Source organism: Channa argus, chromosome 10 (assembly GCF_033026475.1).
Source record: "Channa argus isolate prfri chromosome 10, Channa argus male v1.0, whole genome shotgun sequence".
Classification (NCBI taxonomy): Eukaryota; Metazoa; Chordata; class Actinopteri; order Anabantiformes; family Channidae; genus Channa; species Channa argus.
Window position 1 is genome coordinate 9,046,086 of NC_090206.1, and position 17,383 is coordinate 9,063,468.

The following is a 17,383-nucleotide window of genomic DNA, read 5'->3' on the forward strand; positions in this document are numbered from 1 at the left end:
AGATGCCAGCGTGACGTTACAACTAGTTAGCTAAGTTTAGCATAAAGACGAAACAATGGAGGAGAGCTAACGTTAGCCTGCTTGTGGTTCCTGAAAGTCACCAAGAGTAATTCAACGACAATAACAACAGAAATACTACTACCAACAACAACAACAATAATAACAAACAGGGTTTAAGTGTTTTTCTTGCAGGTTCCAGCTGTCAATATTTCCACCCAGCAAATGGGGAAATTTAGCAAAATCCTCTCTGCTACAGGCCAACAGTTTTCTTCCAAAACTATTTTACAAATGGTTAGTTTCCAAAAAGAAAAGAAAAAACAAACAAGGAAACTGATTTCGAAATGAAGTTTAATTTTTAGCGACAAAACCAAAAAAACTGTATTCAAAGTTTTTAAATTCTTGGATGTTTGTCAATGTGTCAAATACCTCACAGAGGGTTTTACTGTGAGTGGAAATACTCTCTGTAGCTACAAAAGAACTGTAATTCTAAAATTATATCAATAGCAGTGAATGTAAATGCATGGATAACCACTGTCCTCATCCTAAAATATTTAGTCACCATTCAATTGCAATGAACGTTTTTCTTTTTATATTAAATCTACTGGATTGCACATTCCTTTAGGTTACCATACAGCTGCACAGTGAATTCCATCTACTGGTGACTTCAAACTATTTAACCAGAATGTTACATGAACGTGATCTGCTAAACTGTACATTCTGACTTTGGTTTTCATTTTCACACAAATCAGTGCAGGTCACGTGTACAATAGGAAAAGTTGTGTCCACCTCAAATCGCTTCTTGTTTGTCTCTCTATCAATGAGTGTGAAGCAGAGGGACACAGTATTTAGTAGAAGGAGCAAAAAACAAGCGAGCAGGTGAACAAAATGCATCGTTATAAACCAAAGCAAAGTGATGCTGTATGCTCATACACTCATTCCTCTCGTCTAATCATTCACACTGATAAAGTGTCATAAATGATATACTGTATCTACATTCTACTCATTCAGATTGCTGGTGCTGCACACTCATGACTAAGAGAGCATAACAAATAAGGCAAAGCCAAAATTCTCATCAATATGTTTTTGTACTGCAGCTCTGGGCACGGACACCCCCTCATGTAACGCCTTCCTCCGTCCGTCAGGCTTGAGAAAAACAAAACGCTACTGTACTACACTCTATATTGCTTACACTGCACTCCGGCACACAAGCACAGTTGCAATGGCAACCAGTTTATCGGTTCATCTGTGCATAATGTCTCTGTAGCCTTTCCTGGATATCCCAGAAGTCCACGCTGGTGTGACCAGAATTTGGTTCGAACAGGTTCTCAGCCATGGCAGTGAAATTGAGTAGAAGTCTTCCTATTTTTCCATGTCCTCCTTACAGTCTATGGCAGACCCTGACAGGTGTCCATACGATGTTAAAAGAGTCGAGCTTGTTTCTTAAGCTCATTCCTCTTCCACAGAGCCAGCCGATCAAAATCCTCCATGGTCATACCAAACACTTGGACAAACTCCTCAGGGGACAGGTGACGCTGAGAACACAGGGACAAAGAGTACACAGATACTCAGTCACAGTTATCTTTCTCACATTCCTGTACTACACTACTGTTTTCCACAGGTGTGTAGCTACCTCTAAGGATACAGAGGTTCGGACCCTGACATCAAGTTGAGTTTACAACTGCTTACCTATTACACATGTCGTATATACAATCAGTGATATAATTGTATATTGTTTGTATTGTATATTGTATAGTGATTAATTTTTTTATTTACGACCAAATTTTATGAATTCCCTACTGGATGTGGATGTGCTGGGGGACCAGCAAGCCTATAAATTCTAAAGCCTTGGCCACTACTTTTTAACTGGACCAGATCTAACTTCCTCTATGACAGGTTAACCTAATGACCCAGTCATAACTTACTTCCAGCCTGGCTCTGTCTACATCTTTGGGCAGTCGGTTGCGCCCTCTGGTGGTGACAATGAGTGCTTCATAGGGGTAAATCTGTGAGAGGGACAGACAGCCATGCTTTGACACTTAGCAGATGGGAACAGTGGGATTATTCAAAATATAGATAAATCACGAGGGGAATTATTTAAATGATTACGTACCTTGTATTCTGCTGGGATAAAAGTAAAAGGAAATCGTGTCAGTACAATAGAAAAAAAGCACAGAATTAATTACTTCATTTTAATAAGGAGTGGTGTTTTAAATTCATACTAAATTACCTCGGCTTCCCCAGTCGATCTCTCCGCCACTTTCATACTGGTACTGGTAGCAATCAGCACTCTGAGGCTGGAGGGCAGAGAGAGACAAAGAGTTAAACAAGAACCAACAATGATCTTGAATAAATACTGTCTGTAAATATGTACAGTTTGGGAATAAATAGCGATGCAATATTATTAATCTACCAGAAAATTAAGATGAGCTGATCATGTCATTTTATTTTTGGTTTGGTGTGATCTTACCCTCTGAAGGCCATTGCGTCCATATCCAGGTAGTGAAGCAGACTTACACACAAAATCTAAAATACATTTAAAAAATAGAAAATTTTAATTTGGTAATGTTGTGGCACACTGAAATAAGTTATCAATACCTAATATGTGCCAGGAGATGGCGCTCATGACTAACAAAACAAACAAAACAAAATCTTAAAGTTCCAGATGTGTGCACATGTAACTGGAGCCTTGGCTGATGGAGTTATTGAATCCAACACAAATGGGCAAATACCAGCCTCAAAATAAAAAATAAAACAATTCAAAAACAGTTATAATTTAAATAAACTGGAACCAGTAACTCAGGTGGTCTATATGCAGCCTAAGTCATCATAGAACATGTGTGAAACATAAAAAATAAACTCACCACTATCAGTGCTGTATTGAGACCGGGGAGCTGTGAAAAAAGTTACATGTTAAATTCCATACTGCAAATAAATGTATAAAAAATCTGCAACATTTTAAATGTGCCCTGCTCTAATTTTTTATTGAATTCCTCAAAGAATTATCATTAAAAACTGCTGTAGAGATTTGACATCCTTCTGTCTTGTTATTGGCTTCATAAAGGAACTCAAAAGGAGCACGTTGGGTACCCATCAATCCCGGGAGGAACACTCAACATCAAAGGTGCAATAAGGCAGAAAGAGGCCAAGCAAGACTGGTTCAGGGAAGTAGGAGAGAAAATTAAATCAAAAAGGATACAAACACACTAGCACAAAAACACACTGCACGCTTCAGCTAATCGCACAACACAGCTTGTATGGTTACAAGCCTTTGTTGCCTTTCAAACATAGCCAAAAGTCCCGTTCAGCTTTGTCCCCCTCCCAACTGAGAAACAGCTTTAATGAGAGATCTTACTGCTCATAAATAAAACAGGATATGGGACACCAGCTGTGAGAGCGAGAGAATGAGATAAAGACACCGATGCATGGATAGATAGTTAACAGAGCAGAATATAGACAACAATATCAGGAGCAAGAGAAAGAGGAGACAGTAGTTCGATAGGGATGAACATAAGGATGAATGTCAGGGGCTCAAAATAACATTCCTAATACGCTGTATGACCAGTGAAGTTTGGCTCCTACAAACAAGAACAACTGGCAGGTTCAGGTCTGGCTTTATCACATCTGGCACCTGTGCACACCTGGTTGAATGCTCTGCTTTTAGTAGCCTGAATCATCCAAATTCGATGTGATCAGATACCACACACCACACAATAGTGAGAGACCACATGTATCGGCACTGCTGCTGACCTACTACAGGTTTGGGAGCAGCTGTTTTCCCCTCTCAACATTATATCATCGTAATAAACCACCCAGGCTGCAGCACCTATGACCCTCTCTGACCTGCACACCCAAATGACCGCACACGATAGATTCTAGCACTCAAAAAGCCAATGTGGCATCATGTGTGATCACACTGGGAGGCACATGGCTGTGTAGAAATACAAATGAAGGTGGTGCTAAAAAACATGGCGATGCATATGGAGGCAGGGTGGATCCTTACAGCCGTTAACAGTGTTGTTGTACATTGTAGTGCCGTAGCCTGTAGTGTTGAGGGTTTCCTTGCTCCCACTACGAGAATTCCTTGCACTGCCCCAGGGGTCGTTGTCATAGGAACCAGATCTGGCTTTCATCTCCTCCTTTAGGATCAGCCTCCCAATGCCACTCCCAATCTAAGAGGAAACAGAACGAGGAAAGAAGCAAAAGCTGAAAAAAGGTGAGAGACATCTCACCTTTCCGGATAGGGAAATCTCAGATTTTTTGGATGTAGAGTGATAGTGGGAGTTTACCATCCCATTATAAGTGCAATATTTATGGGTATTCCTGAGAAGCGGACTTTCTTGAAGAACGGGAGATAGGAAATAATGAAGCCCTTACTCTTTGAAGACTGTGACTCCAGCTCTCTTCATCTCCTCCTGTCGAGAAGCGTCTTCTTGGGACCCGATAAGCTGAGAGCGAAAAGAGATAAAAGAGATTCCCTTGACAAATATAGAACACAGAGTGAAATGCAGTTTCAGAGTGTGTAAGGAAATAAATATGACACTACAGATTAACAAAATAGCTTGTGTTCGGTCCAGCTGAAATAATACAGTAAATTGCAGCTTACTATGCAGCTTGTTAGTCTAAACTCACTGGGTTTCCTACCTTTGGGGGAGCTGGTGTATGCGTAGTAGTCAGACTCTGACTGGGAGTACGGTTCAGGAGAGTAGGTGGAGAATCTGGAGGATCTGAGGATGTCCTCACTGGTCCTGCTTTTGGTGGCTGCATCCGTGTGATAGTCTGTAAGAACAAAATGAGTTAGAAGACAAGAGAAAAATGGAAAGAAAGAAAGCAGGTGATTTTGTCAAACAGTTTGACATTTTAGAAAAATATTTTTTTGCCACAGGGTAGAACAGAAGATGTCTATCACTCCCATCCACTCAATCCACTCATTGGTCACTTCATTTGAGTGACCAATTGTACACCTGTACAATCTAATGCCGTGCAAGTGCCTATGTGCCTGACCTTTTTTAGACTATTAGCAGTAGCTTTCAGGAGTCTCTGCTTTCTACACAATGACAAGGATGTTGGTGTATGGACAAAGTAAAGAGACCTTGTTATATATTGAATTTTAGATTATTTGTTTAATGTATTCATAATTTACAGTTATTTGACTAAAACATCAAAAAACACTGTTATGTTTAAAGTATTTGTGTGAAATGACTCCAGGGAGTCACTGTTTGTACAGATAAAAACCAACGAAATGTCATGTGTTCATTTAGTTTGTTTGCAGTGTTTCCCTACTTCCAGTCTTAAGTTCTATTTAACATGAATGTCTCGTAAATTCAATTTCACATTAGGTGTTAAGGACCAAAACATTTGTCCTCATATTTAAAAAAAAGAAAGAAGATTATTCAGAAAAATTATTTCACGGTACATAGATAAAAGTTCGGACTTCCACTAAATATTATGGATGATTCCATAGCTTATTTCATTGTGATGATGTGCTCTATTTAGATTGTGTCAGCGCTTCTATCCAGTGAAGAAAACCATGTGACAGTCCATTTTAAAATTATGCAGCTACAGAGTATTAGACTAGCTACACACTATTGTAATGAGAAGAGAGAACCGTGGAGAAAAATGGCATACTAGTAAAACACAGACCATACAAACAAACACCAAAGAAAAAAACATTAGAGACATTATCTCATACTTACGAGATACGGAAGTATTGAAACTATCACAGAACTACTGCGATACTGTAGATCGGAATGGAATCTCAGTTTAAACATCTGATATGTTGTTTATGTTCTATTTAGAAAAAAATCTGGGTTGAAGACATTTGAAAATCATTTCATTCTGTTTTTATTTATGTTTTACACATCATCCCAACGTTCTTTGAATTGGGGTTGTACATTTATTTCTAATGTGATGTGATTGGAGTATGATATTCATTAAATTTAGACTAGTATAAAGTCTATATATATTATAAAAATAATAATAGACTTTTTATTATGTTTTACTAGTATGCCATTTTTCTCAATGATTCTCATGTCTTTTCTTATTACACTAGTGTGTAGCTAATCTAATACTCTGCAGCTGCATAATTTTAACTGTCACATGGTTTTCTTCATTGGATAGAAGCGCTGACTTAATCTAAATAGAGCACATCCTCATAATGAAATAATCTATGGAGAATCATCCACCCATCTCTAGTATTTCCCACTATATCAAACTTTCCTTTAAGCCCATGCTCTGTAATGTGCCAACAAGATAAATGGGTTAATAAACATCAAAAAGACATTTTGTTAAAGTATTTAGACTAAGAAATCCACAGGCATCACCCACCATTTCTATCAGAGGAGATCAACATGTCAGTCAATGACATGAAAATATGCAGCATAAAAGTGAGTTTAGTTACTGTTCAGTTCTATATGCCTGAGGCATACAGTTGGTTCATACGTGGTGTGAGACCATGATATTGATGCCACTTTGCATTAAAGCACAGTCAGTCAAGTCAAAGGGGGTGACATGCAGTGTAATGTCAGAAAGATCACGCTTCAATCTGTTAGCCATTAAACATCCCAGCCCCAGCCTATGGTCTATTGGATTCCTATATACATGATGAATGACACCGATGGCAAACACGCACATGCACGGGCACATCCGCACACACACACATACTCACTCACTCATACACATCCAGAGCCAAGTTTAAAAGTTAAAAAGCATTTATACATTGCTGATATGGGATTACAATCACAGGATGAGAGACAGATACATTAAAAACACACAGACAGGCATTTAAAATATTTATCTACTGACAGTGAATGAAAGAGCGAGACGAGGGAGATACTTACAGTGGCAAGGTCACCGGATAAAGTGGAGCAGAAGGTGGAAGGAAGTGAATTAAAGTGATTGGATGCAAGATAAAAGAGGTAAAAAGAAAAGGGAAACATTACTTGAAGGTCCTAGAGCTCTTTGCCACTGATTTGAAGCACAAGGACGAAAATAAATAAAAATCATACAGCATTTTTTCCTATGCAGGGAGCAAACTTTTAAACTGAATAGTACATAACAGGCCTTTAATACACACAGCAACACAACCTTCTATGTGTTATTTGTGGCTCTGGATTTACAGCTGTTGTGTTTAATGCTGAAACTAGAGAAACTGTTGATCAATAGCTGTTTGGCCAGAAGGGAGATGGGATCAATATGACTGATATGTGTGCACAGAGCGTCAGTATTCTAACAAGGCGAGCTGCCTTTTACACTAGGTACTAAAATGTTGATTTGGTTCTTCATAATATGGAAACACATGAAACATTATGGCCTGTGATGTACTAATTATAGATGAGTAAAGGAAGAGGGTCCATACGCAACTGTTAACACAGTTCACTAACTCACAACACATACAGAACAGTACATGCAAGACAAGAGGAAAGATAGACTATCCTCCATCAGGAGATCAAATGTCTTGTGACTCTCAGCTGAAAAGCCTTTTCCAGTGTAACATGACTGGGGGATAGTGAATCTTTCTCTTATGAATGTTTATACTGAAGCTACCCAGATGGCTGAAGTGCATTTGAGTTTAATGACTCGTAAAAAGAGGTAAAAATAGCATCTTGTGGTACACACGCTGCAGTGCTATTTGACTGAACGACTACATAAATCCACACAATTAACAAATTGCCCTTCCCTTTGCTGTACTCCCTCTGTCTTCGACAAAAGTAACCACAGCAGTGGTCTTCAAATTCTGCCTATTTTCTCGAAAACAGTCTCAGCAGCATCTCCTTAAATCACACACTGACCACTGGCTAACAAGGCTATAGGCAGAGAAAACAAAAGTTGTCTCCACGGCAAATATAAATTCCAGTAATAATCCAGTAATATTGCACTGTGCTGTGTTCTGTTGCTCTTTTCTGTGTTGGTGAATTGTGTGTCCTCACTCTCCCATACACTCAACACCTGTCACGCTTGAGCAACCTTCACTTCATTCATGGCCTGTTCCTATTTGCTGACAAGGCCCTGCCGTGCCGTGGGGACCGCACGCAGAAGCAGACATGTGTGTGTGCTTGTGGCACGCAGGCTGATCATTGCCCTGTTACATTGCAAATACAATACATGTAATTGATGCTTATCGGCAATTTTGAAAGCTGTACAAGTTGAATTCCATCTCCTTTGTGCATTTTCAAACACAATACCAATCCATTCATTTCTCTTCCTTTGTTTGTCAGGGCTTCAAATTCAATGATAGCTGGAAAAATCAATATTAATCAATCCTAAATCACAAGGAGCCGTTGAAGAGCATCAATAGGTCGGTAAAAACAATGACATTGAATAATCAAACACACTACGACTAAACTGACAGGAGGACAGACAGGCTAAGGCGGGGCTAACTGCACTGTACCAGTTCGCTTATAGATGGGAGGCTTCCTGTAGATGTTAGGATCCCCTGTGGCTGAGGAGAGAAAGAGGAGATGGAGAGGTGAAACGTGGAGGAGTGAAAGGAGGACATGTGAGTTTCTGTTGGCATGATGGGAAAGGAGAAGGAGGAGGTAGGAGGGATGGTTGTAAAGGAAGGGAAAAGAAGGTAAAGATGCAGTATGGGGGAGGGGAGAATATGCCAGAGCAATTATGTGTGATAAAAAATATGACATAGTCACATTTTCACACCTCCTCATTTCCACAAAACTTAAAATGACCTTTCTGAAATATTAGTGAATTATGACTGAGGAAACTCTTTCCCAAGCAGTAAAAAAAAAATGAGATTGTTAGAGGTGGAATGAGGAGGTGGGGAGTCCTACCTGGTACATGAAAATGTCTAGGGGGCTGGTTTGTAGTGGGTGTGCTTGACCGCCCCTCTTGGCCGTAATAAGGTGAACTCCTGCCACTCTCAGTGCCTGCAGCCAGCCGCAGCCAATCACAGCAAAGGAAACATGAGCACGTGCAGATGAAAACCTAACAGCCTAAACACTCATTTAAATTACAGAATGACTGTGGATAACGTTTCCACTTATGTAATCACAAAAGTTGTCTTTATGACAATAGGTGTCAGTGCACAAGTGTTAGATGAAATGATAGCCAAGAAGCAACTGCGGCACACAGATGGAAATGACAAGCAATTTGAGCTTTCGTAAAAGAATTGTTTGACATTTTGGGAAACACAGTTTTTGCTTGTTGGATGAGTCACATTTCGTATTCGCTACAGTAAATATGACCTGCTACAACCAGCTGCTACAACAGCTAGCTGGGTTTAGATCAAAGGGAAGTTCTGCCCAGATCCTCTAAAGCGCACAGATTAATACAATATATCTAGTTTGTGTGTATAAAATGACATGTTGTGCTTTTAGAGGTTTCACAAGTTTCTACCAGTTTGCTTTATAAAACTCACAACATGCTGCCACATAACTGGATTTTGTTAACCGTGGACGGAGCCAGGCAAGCTTGCAGTCAAAGCTGCTGAAAATTTGCTTTATATTGAACAGAGAAATACATTTACAATATTCATTTTCTCATCTAATTCTCACCAAGAAAGTGAATAAGCAAAAAACCTTCATAGATTATAATGTAATTAGTTTATGAGATGAAAATCAATAATAAATAGGCTGTGACTCACCAGGGTAGGCGTATTGCTGCGGAGAGCGGGGCATGATGGGTGACATGCCTTGACGACTATATGTTGGCGAGTCAATATAACCTGGACTGGAGCAACGCCTTTGCTTTATATCCAAGCTGTCATAGTCCTGAAGACAATGGAGATGAGGTATCATTTAAAGCGGAACAGTTGGTTACGAAGAAGACAAACAGTTTAGTCCAAATGAACACAGCTCACTTTTTAGAACCTAGAATTGCTTTGTTACTTACAATGGGAGGCTTACCTGAGAATAGGGAGAAAGTGTCCCAAGTGACTAGAGAATCAGTAAAAAGAGAAAGTCATTCTTTGTGGTGTAACAAAGAAATACAAACACATGATCAAAGCACGGTTGTTAACAAGTCCAAAGACCGGATGGTCTTCTCAGTTTCATTCTTCAAGCTTGGTGATAATTTGTGGCGGTTCTGCTTGGAAAAGAAATGGCTAAAACCCAATTTTTATTTACTGTTAATTATAGGATAAAATAGTAGCAGTCTACAATAATCACACCTAAAATAAAATCCTGGCTAAACAATGAGCCCAACAAATACTAGATGACTGAGGTGTTAGAAAACACACACTTCTTAACTGCACAGGTCCAATTCTTTCTCTTATAGTTCAGTGATGAGAAAAATGCTAAGTTTGGCCTGGAGTGTGTAGCAGTAGTACCTCCCCATAGCTGTAAGTGTCTAGCCTGTCATCAGAGGTGTATCTGTGGTAGGGCTGGAATGAGGAGGATATGAGGTCAGGCTGTTGGACCTCATATATGGCCTTGACCTTTGGCAGGGCAGCTAGGTCCTTATAATCTAGGATCTCATTCTCCACTCTGGCCTGGAGAGAAGACACACACATACAGTACACCGACCAAAGACGCAGACAACAGCAGCGACACCCAACATAAATCACATGGATGATGCACAGTAACAAAGTAGAATGGAAACTGCATCAGTGACAGGGAGCAGATCATGCAGTACTGAGGAGTGAGAAAGTCCTGGGGAAGCACACACAAGTCATCACATGCATGTACAGTATGCATGTGTGTGTTTGTGTGGACCCATCAAAAGTGCATGTCTGCTGCAGGAGCCTTCAGCAGGATAAGTTGTTGACCTTCAGGTTCGCAGCACATGTGAGGAAGAGGGCAGAGGAAGACTGTGATAGAGAGAGAGAGGGAGAAGAAACAAGCGTGCTTACACTGCATTTCTCCTTCATCCATCAACTTAAACAGCAGGGTCACTGATGATGAGCAGAGCAGGGCAGGGCTGAACAGGGAGCGGTGACTTCTGCAGGCATGCTCTCACAACCCTTGACATGCGTATAATGCCTACATGCAGCAACTGCTGAGCATCACAATACAGGACCCTGTAGATTCCTTTAGGGGATATAACTGGCCAATCAGGAAGCACCGACTTGGTCATATGCAGGTCAAAATATATATAGGGATGTAGTGTTAAACTGGGATAAATTTAGGAGAAATATGTTTTATTTTGATTCTTGATTTATCAGACACGATTCCCATTATCAATATTAAATGATCTAAAACATTTGGATTTGGTGAAAGGTTCATTTTTAGCTGTAAATGAAATTGTCCTTTTTTTAAGATTCAGGGTATCTTGTGTACTAATAAATTAAAGCTTGTAATACCATTGTTTCATAATACTAAACAACACTAATATGTATGCACGATATTGCCGTCTTCTCAGAATTGAAAGTCTACAGACAGCCAATGAAAGCCCAGGGATAAATCCCCGGGAAAATCATTTAGCCGTCAATGTGTATTGGTAGAATAATAAAGATTTTGTTTTCTTCTTCTGAACTGTAATGAAGCTTCTTTAGTGAGATGTGTTTGTTTGTTTGCAGATCACCACAGAAGTGCTTTTTTTTGGCGTCAGATGACTGAAGATGTTAATCACGTAAAACACACTGTAAATGTTTTGTAGATCGTGATTTTGTGGTGACAAAAATGGAAAAAAAGGACAAAAGACAAGCATGTGTGTTGCTGTAACGGTTTATCTATAATTCGTAGCTCCCTTTTGAGTCTTGCAACATCACTCATGACAACAAAGTGGAGGGCACAGACAAGTGAACAGGCCAAGGGAGTGATCAGCCTCTCAGGTTGGTGCTTGTTGGTAGTGATTGTGTTTCTGGTGTAGCATTGTGCTTTGGGCTAGGCTTGGTGGCAACAGCAGCTAAAAAAGAAATCAAAGCTGCAGGGTCAAAGGTTACTTACACATATTACTCTACTGGGAGACCCAATGGAAGAGCCTGGTGGGGAAATGGAGGTTTCTGACAGGCGTCTGTGCTGTAAGGAACAAACAGACAAAGACAGAAAAGAGAGGGGAGAATGCACCCAGTGGGGGAACAACAATTTTCAATTTAATTTTTCATTTCAAACTCTATCTCACCCTGAGTCTCCTCTCTGCTCGCGCTGCCTGCTTGCATAATGGGTGCCACACCTCGCATCCTGAGGAAGAGCGAGAGAATTTGTCTACATTGGCAAGTGTGCTCTACATTATGGAAGTTTATGTGTGTGGAGGTAATGACATTAAGTTTCACCTGTCAGGTACATTTCCTCCCCCTCTTTGAACATCATGTTACAGCGGGCACAGCGGGCGCAGGTTGGATGGTAGTGTTTACCTCCTGCCTGTGAAGACAAAAGACAATCTACACAGTCAGGCACAGATCTTACAAACCAAGCCGTTCCATTTCTTACTCTGAACGTTATCATTTGCCAAAAAGACACTGCGTTTTCTGCATCCCAGGAAAAGGAGAAGCAAAGAGAAGAAGGGGTGTGACTGTCACCAACGGGAGCCAATCTACAACTTCCACTTGGCTCCACCTTGAGCAGGTCATTGACTCCATATGTTTTTTACTACATATCACCTGACCAATAATGGCCTTATAATCTATTTTGAAACTATTACAGTACGTAGCCTGTAGTTGTTCCATCAGCGTGCAGCAATTACATACTAGCCACAACCCATTCTCCCCTACAATATAACTGGAGCAAAGATCCCCTCAGGTCAATCACATAAAGAATGTGTTTCTGTGTGTGTGTGTGTGTGTGTGTGTGCACACAAGAGAGAAAGAGGGAAATAGGTGGCCATGTAAGCAAAAGATGCAAGAATGCATTACATGTCCTTGGACATTCAGAGCAAAGGATCTCTTCCAAACACACGTGGCACAGGTGAAATGGACACATGAAGTGATGCAGTGTGATGTCTCTGAGACTGCTCTGTCCATTAATCCATTCCAGTTCACAGTCCTGATGTTTCTCACATGTGTCTCCACAGGGATGATGACCGAGGTGCGGCCCTGTCCTTTCACCTCTGCCTTCCCTGACATGCCATTAGAGCTTTTCTATTCATAGAATCATTGCTGACATGTGGCCTGAGTCAAGGAGACCTAAACTGTTTTATCTGAACACACCCAGGATGTGAAGTGTATGTGGAGGCATATTATGTGATATTATGTTGCACAAACTTTTTTTAAATGAATACTTCCTCTTAAATGAGTATTCTCTCTCTAAGAACTGCCAATATATGGTTCCTAATTGTATCTGAGCTGCATTTTCACCAATCCCTGCTCTCCCTGACCTTCTCAGGTTACTCTGAAAGGAAATGCTGGAAAGCATTTCCTCCTCCTGCTTTCCCAGCAGTGTTTACTGTCTGTGGTAGTAAGGTATCAGTTCAGCAACTGCTGCTACTATTTCTAATGAGGCCCCCATTCTCTCTGTAGGAGACATTAATACGCTTCTATATTTACTGGCAAACTAAGACACTGATGAACTAAAGAGAAGTGAAAATAAAAAAGGAGGTTTAATGCTCCTCCGTTTTCTTTCTCTTGTTTTTACTTCCGCACTCAATCTTTTCTTAAACTTCTCATTAAACTAACAACCTTTGAAACAGATTAGTCTGGACTTTCAATGTAGAGAATTTGAGAAATTCAATATGCACGAAGTACATTTACTCAAGTACTAAGTATTTTCTTTAAATCTAGGTTCTATTTTGATTCCAGCACAATATTGTACACACTTTTTTGGCAGCATTAGTAATTAATAAAATTACTTATTTGAAAAAATAAAAATAAAATGTAAATAAAAATAAAGATGCCTAACATCAATATCAACACAATATCTAAATCCAACAAGTAACAGATTAACGATAGATTAATTAACTCAACTGTTTTGATAATGGCTCCACTTTCTCCAGTGTGAGGATTTACTTCTTCCTTATTTGGATATAATACTTGTTTAAAATCATTTCCTGGATTGGACCAAATAATCAGTAAATGTAAAAAAAAAAAACACTCTACTTCAACCAACTACAACAGTAAAGAGCATGCATAGTAATACTGTTAATTACCAGATGGAACTGGTGTTATTCTTACATTTAGAGACATCATCTGCATCTGACTTCCTGTGAGACAAATCAGTTCTTGCATGCTACATCTTTATGCATCATTAAGATATCAAAATTTGACAGGAGAAATGAGCGATTGTCATGCACGCACACACATACACACATACAGACGCACACAGACATTCAGAGCGTGAGTGAGAGCGAGCAAGATGGAGGTAAAAAGAGTGAGAGGGAGACTCACAGATAAAGGCTGACATGTCCCCATGTCTATAAATAGTTGAGAGAGGCTGACAGTCAGGAACAAAGCACTTTACACCAGCCATTCTGACAAGCAAAGGAGCAAAGGAGCACAGGGACAACAAGGCCCTGTGTGTATGAGTGTGTGTGTGTGCGTGCGTCTGTGTGTATGACAAAGTTTTACTATGTCCCCTCCCCTTTCTCCAGGTCCCAAATGACAACAGACAACCTCCAGGGACTTTTCCAAAACATTTAATTAGCATCTGCACTTTCATTATTTTCTGCCCCGCTCCTCTCATTATTTCCCCTTTACTTGCTCTTCTGTCTACCTCAGCTCCTTCGTAAGAGCAGGCAAAGCACAGATGTGCATTTTTATCACATAGAATTATTTGTTAGTGTCCCTCCTCCTTCCATCTCCTGTCTTCAAATCCCTCCATACAAGTTAGGTACACACAGTTAGGCCTGTGCTCTGCTGTGCCTCTGGAAGAAACAGTGACTAACACATTGTAGTTGACTTTAGTTTAGCAAGGCAGGACCAACATTTTGTATTTATTTTTTTATCAGCCGTCAATCTTAAGTTGCTCGCTCTCAGCCACAGCGGGGCTTAAGCAGAGCCGAGGATAAAATGCTACTGCTGAATTCTGATAACGCTGATTACGCTCAGCTACCACATTAAATTCCCAATTTGAATTTCTGTATTGCTGCAGATTTCCCAGCAGCTAAATCTCTGTTAGCATCATCTCATGTTGAAATCCGGTCCCGTTCTCACCTCCAAAACCCTTCCACTGATGTATCTGCTGCAGGTTTCACATTTCACCCCATACTGGGTGTGGTAATCTGCCTCACAGTATGGTACTCCATCCCTGCAACATAGAAAATATAAAATAATCTGTGAAAAAAAGCGCACATGCTTTGAAATGCTATCTTTTCCTTTACACACTCACTTGCTGATGTATTCACCAGTGAGGACCATGTTGCAGGTCCGACATCTGAAGCAGCTAACATGCCACTGTTTCTCCAACGCCAAGAGAGATTGACCCTGCTTGATCTCAGCTCCACATCCGGCACAGTCTGACGGAAAAATTAAGAAGCAAGACCCAAAGGAGAATGGGTAAAGCCAGAGAAAGGGAAAGGGTGCAGGCAAAAAGAGAAATGCACAAGTGCAAAGTGGTGTAACTAAGTACATTTACTCAAGTACAGTACTTACATTTAGTTTTATTGTATTTCTACCGTACAAACGATAGATATTTCCATTCATTGCTTTCAATTATTCAACTGAAAATTTAATATTCGATTTCAATTAATCTCAGATGCAAATATTGTACCTTTACTCCACTACATTTATTTTCTAATTTTATTGATTAAACTTTATTAAAACATATAAATCAGTATTATTCAGTCAGTGTTATAAGTGTATATGGATGTTAACATATGCCCCATCGTTAGCAGCATCAACATTAAAGTGACAGAATTTATGTGAAATTGGCTATTCTGCAAAAAGACTACTTTTACTTTTAGTACTTTTTAAATTTTCTTGAGCTACTACTTTTGTACTTTTAGTTTTTAAGTGACATTTTGAATGCAGATACTTCCAATTAAGTCAAGGATCTGAGTACTTTGTCCACCACTGAAAGCACAGAAACACAGAGACAAAGTGAGCCAAAGTGTAATTGTACATCTTTAAACACCTGCTGTGTATTCTTCTACCCCTTTGGCAGAGTCACCTCTTCAATCAATAGCTGCAATAATGCAGGATATTGAAGAAATGTGGGCTCCCTCAACTGCGACCACTGTCATACATGATTCATTGCAGGCAGGAAGCAAATATCAGTTGCGGGGCCAAAACCCACGTATAAGACATATATAAATCACTCTGTCTCTTTCCCTCACACAGACACAAGCTCGTGCGCACACACACAGAGACGCCCACGCAAACACAGTACACAAACCTACTGTACATTCCATTTCCCTCTAAAAGACACACAGGAGGTGTTATTGACCACCGCAAACAGGTCAAGAACGAAACAGGACAGAACAGAGGCGGCAAATGATGCATGGCCACCGAATGTCGAAATGCTGTAAAAAGGTCAGTGCTCACTTTATTTCTATTTGGAAAACATTTGGCCTAGCTTAACCTTTACTGACCCGGAGCCTAGAGGCACAAGAGATGATTCTACTCTGACCTGTCAGCCAAGACAAACTGTGGTTTGCAGTAACAATTTAAAAAACCACAGTGCACTGAGTGAGGTTTCTGTAGTGCATTCGATGGAGCTGAGTCTTTAGGTCCAGCATTTTCAGCTCCAGACTGCTAGTGTGTACAGCTGATTTTCTACTGAGTCATGATACTGGTCCCATTGTAGACATCAGATGTAATCTTTATTAGATCATCTATGATTATGTAACAGAGCTTGTGACAAAAACTATCAAGTGTTTCGTGAACTAGGCTCAATGGAAAATTACACTAAATGATGGGGTAGGGAGGTGCTTCTGTGCTGTGTGGCATTTCTGGCCACACACCAGTCGGTGACATCCCTGCGGGGTTTTTTTATCAAGTGTCAGAAGCAAAAAATTACATGAGCAACTGGCATGTAGCCAGATGTGTAGATTACTTTTACTCCTATCTTTATATGAAGCTACAAACAAAGTGCCAAACTATTGCTTTGAAACAATAGGCACCACAATTACATGATCACCATCTCTTAATAACAAGCCACAGACACACTGTTGAAGTGAAGGTTGAGGAGAATGAAATGCAATAAAGCTGCATCACTGAATTCAAACCAGAGATGTTGCACTTAGCCCCTAGACCACTGCATTGCCCCCAATATAAAATTTATGATGTGGAATAAGACGTATTTCAAGCCTCAGTAGTCAGCTGAGCTTAGATAGTCTATATGCCCTATCCTGCAGTTATTTATCCCTAATGGAAATTCTTTATCTACATACATCTGTATTTTTCTATTTAATATTGATAGGGTTTGATTTATCAAATTTGCAATTAAATTAATTAACTTGATTAGTATTAGAAGACAGAATATTTCAAGTTCATCTGTGCATACATAAAATAAAAATGGTAAATAAACAAAGTTAAACTAATAATGCTTTACAACAGGCCCTAGCCTTTCACCCTCAAATAGCAATTTTTTGCTACATTGCAATTGCATTTTGAACCCTGAGC

General features: G+C 39.9%; 1 protein-coding gene across 12 annotated transcripts in view; it reads right to left on the minus strand.

Annotated features, from left to right (window-relative positions):
* Positions 1-28: 28 nt before the first annotated feature.
* The window catches only part of ablim3 (actin binding LIM protein family, member 3), a 40,261-nt gene continuing 22,906 nt past the window's right edge, over positions 29-17,383 (minus strand). For 4 of the 12 annotated variants that reach the window (XM_067518504.1, XM_067518514.1, XM_067518516.1 and 1 more), the window contains 19 exons: positions 15,150-15,276; positions 14,975-15,068; positions 12,164-12,251; positions 12,013-12,071; positions 11,838-11,909; positions 10,280-10,441; positions 9,858-9,887; positions 9,596-9,722; positions 8,784-8,879; positions 8,387-8,437; positions 4,642-4,776; positions 4,375-4,445; positions 4,001-4,169; positions 2,862-2,891; positions 2,468-2,523; positions 2,228-2,294; positions 2,111-2,121; positions 1,923-2,003; positions 29-1,532 (listed from right to left, as the gene is read on the minus strand). In XM_067518504.1, the coding sequence (XP_067374605.1) occupies positions 1,419-1,532; positions 1,923-2,003; positions 2,111-2,121; positions 2,228-2,294; positions 2,468-2,523; positions 2,862-2,891; positions 4,001-4,169; positions 4,375-4,445; positions 4,642-4,776; positions 8,387-8,437; positions 8,784-8,879; positions 9,596-9,722; positions 9,858-9,887; positions 10,280-10,441; positions 11,838-11,909; positions 12,013-12,071; positions 12,164-12,251; positions 14,975-15,068; positions 15,150-15,276 (1,640 nt within the window). In that variant the 3' untranslated portion in view covers positions 29-1,418. The remainder of the gene's footprint in view (positions 1,533-1,922; positions 2,004-2,110; positions 2,122-2,227; positions 2,295-2,467; positions 2,524-2,861; positions 2,892-4,000; positions 4,170-4,374; positions 4,446-4,641; positions 4,777-8,386; positions 8,438-8,783; positions 8,880-9,595; positions 9,723-9,857; positions 9,888-10,279; positions 10,442-11,837; positions 11,910-12,012; positions 12,072-12,163; positions 12,252-14,974; positions 15,069-15,149; positions 15,277-17,383) is intronic. The other 8 variants (XM_067518505.1, XM_067518510.1, XM_067518506.1 and 5 more) reach the window with 8 other exon arrangements.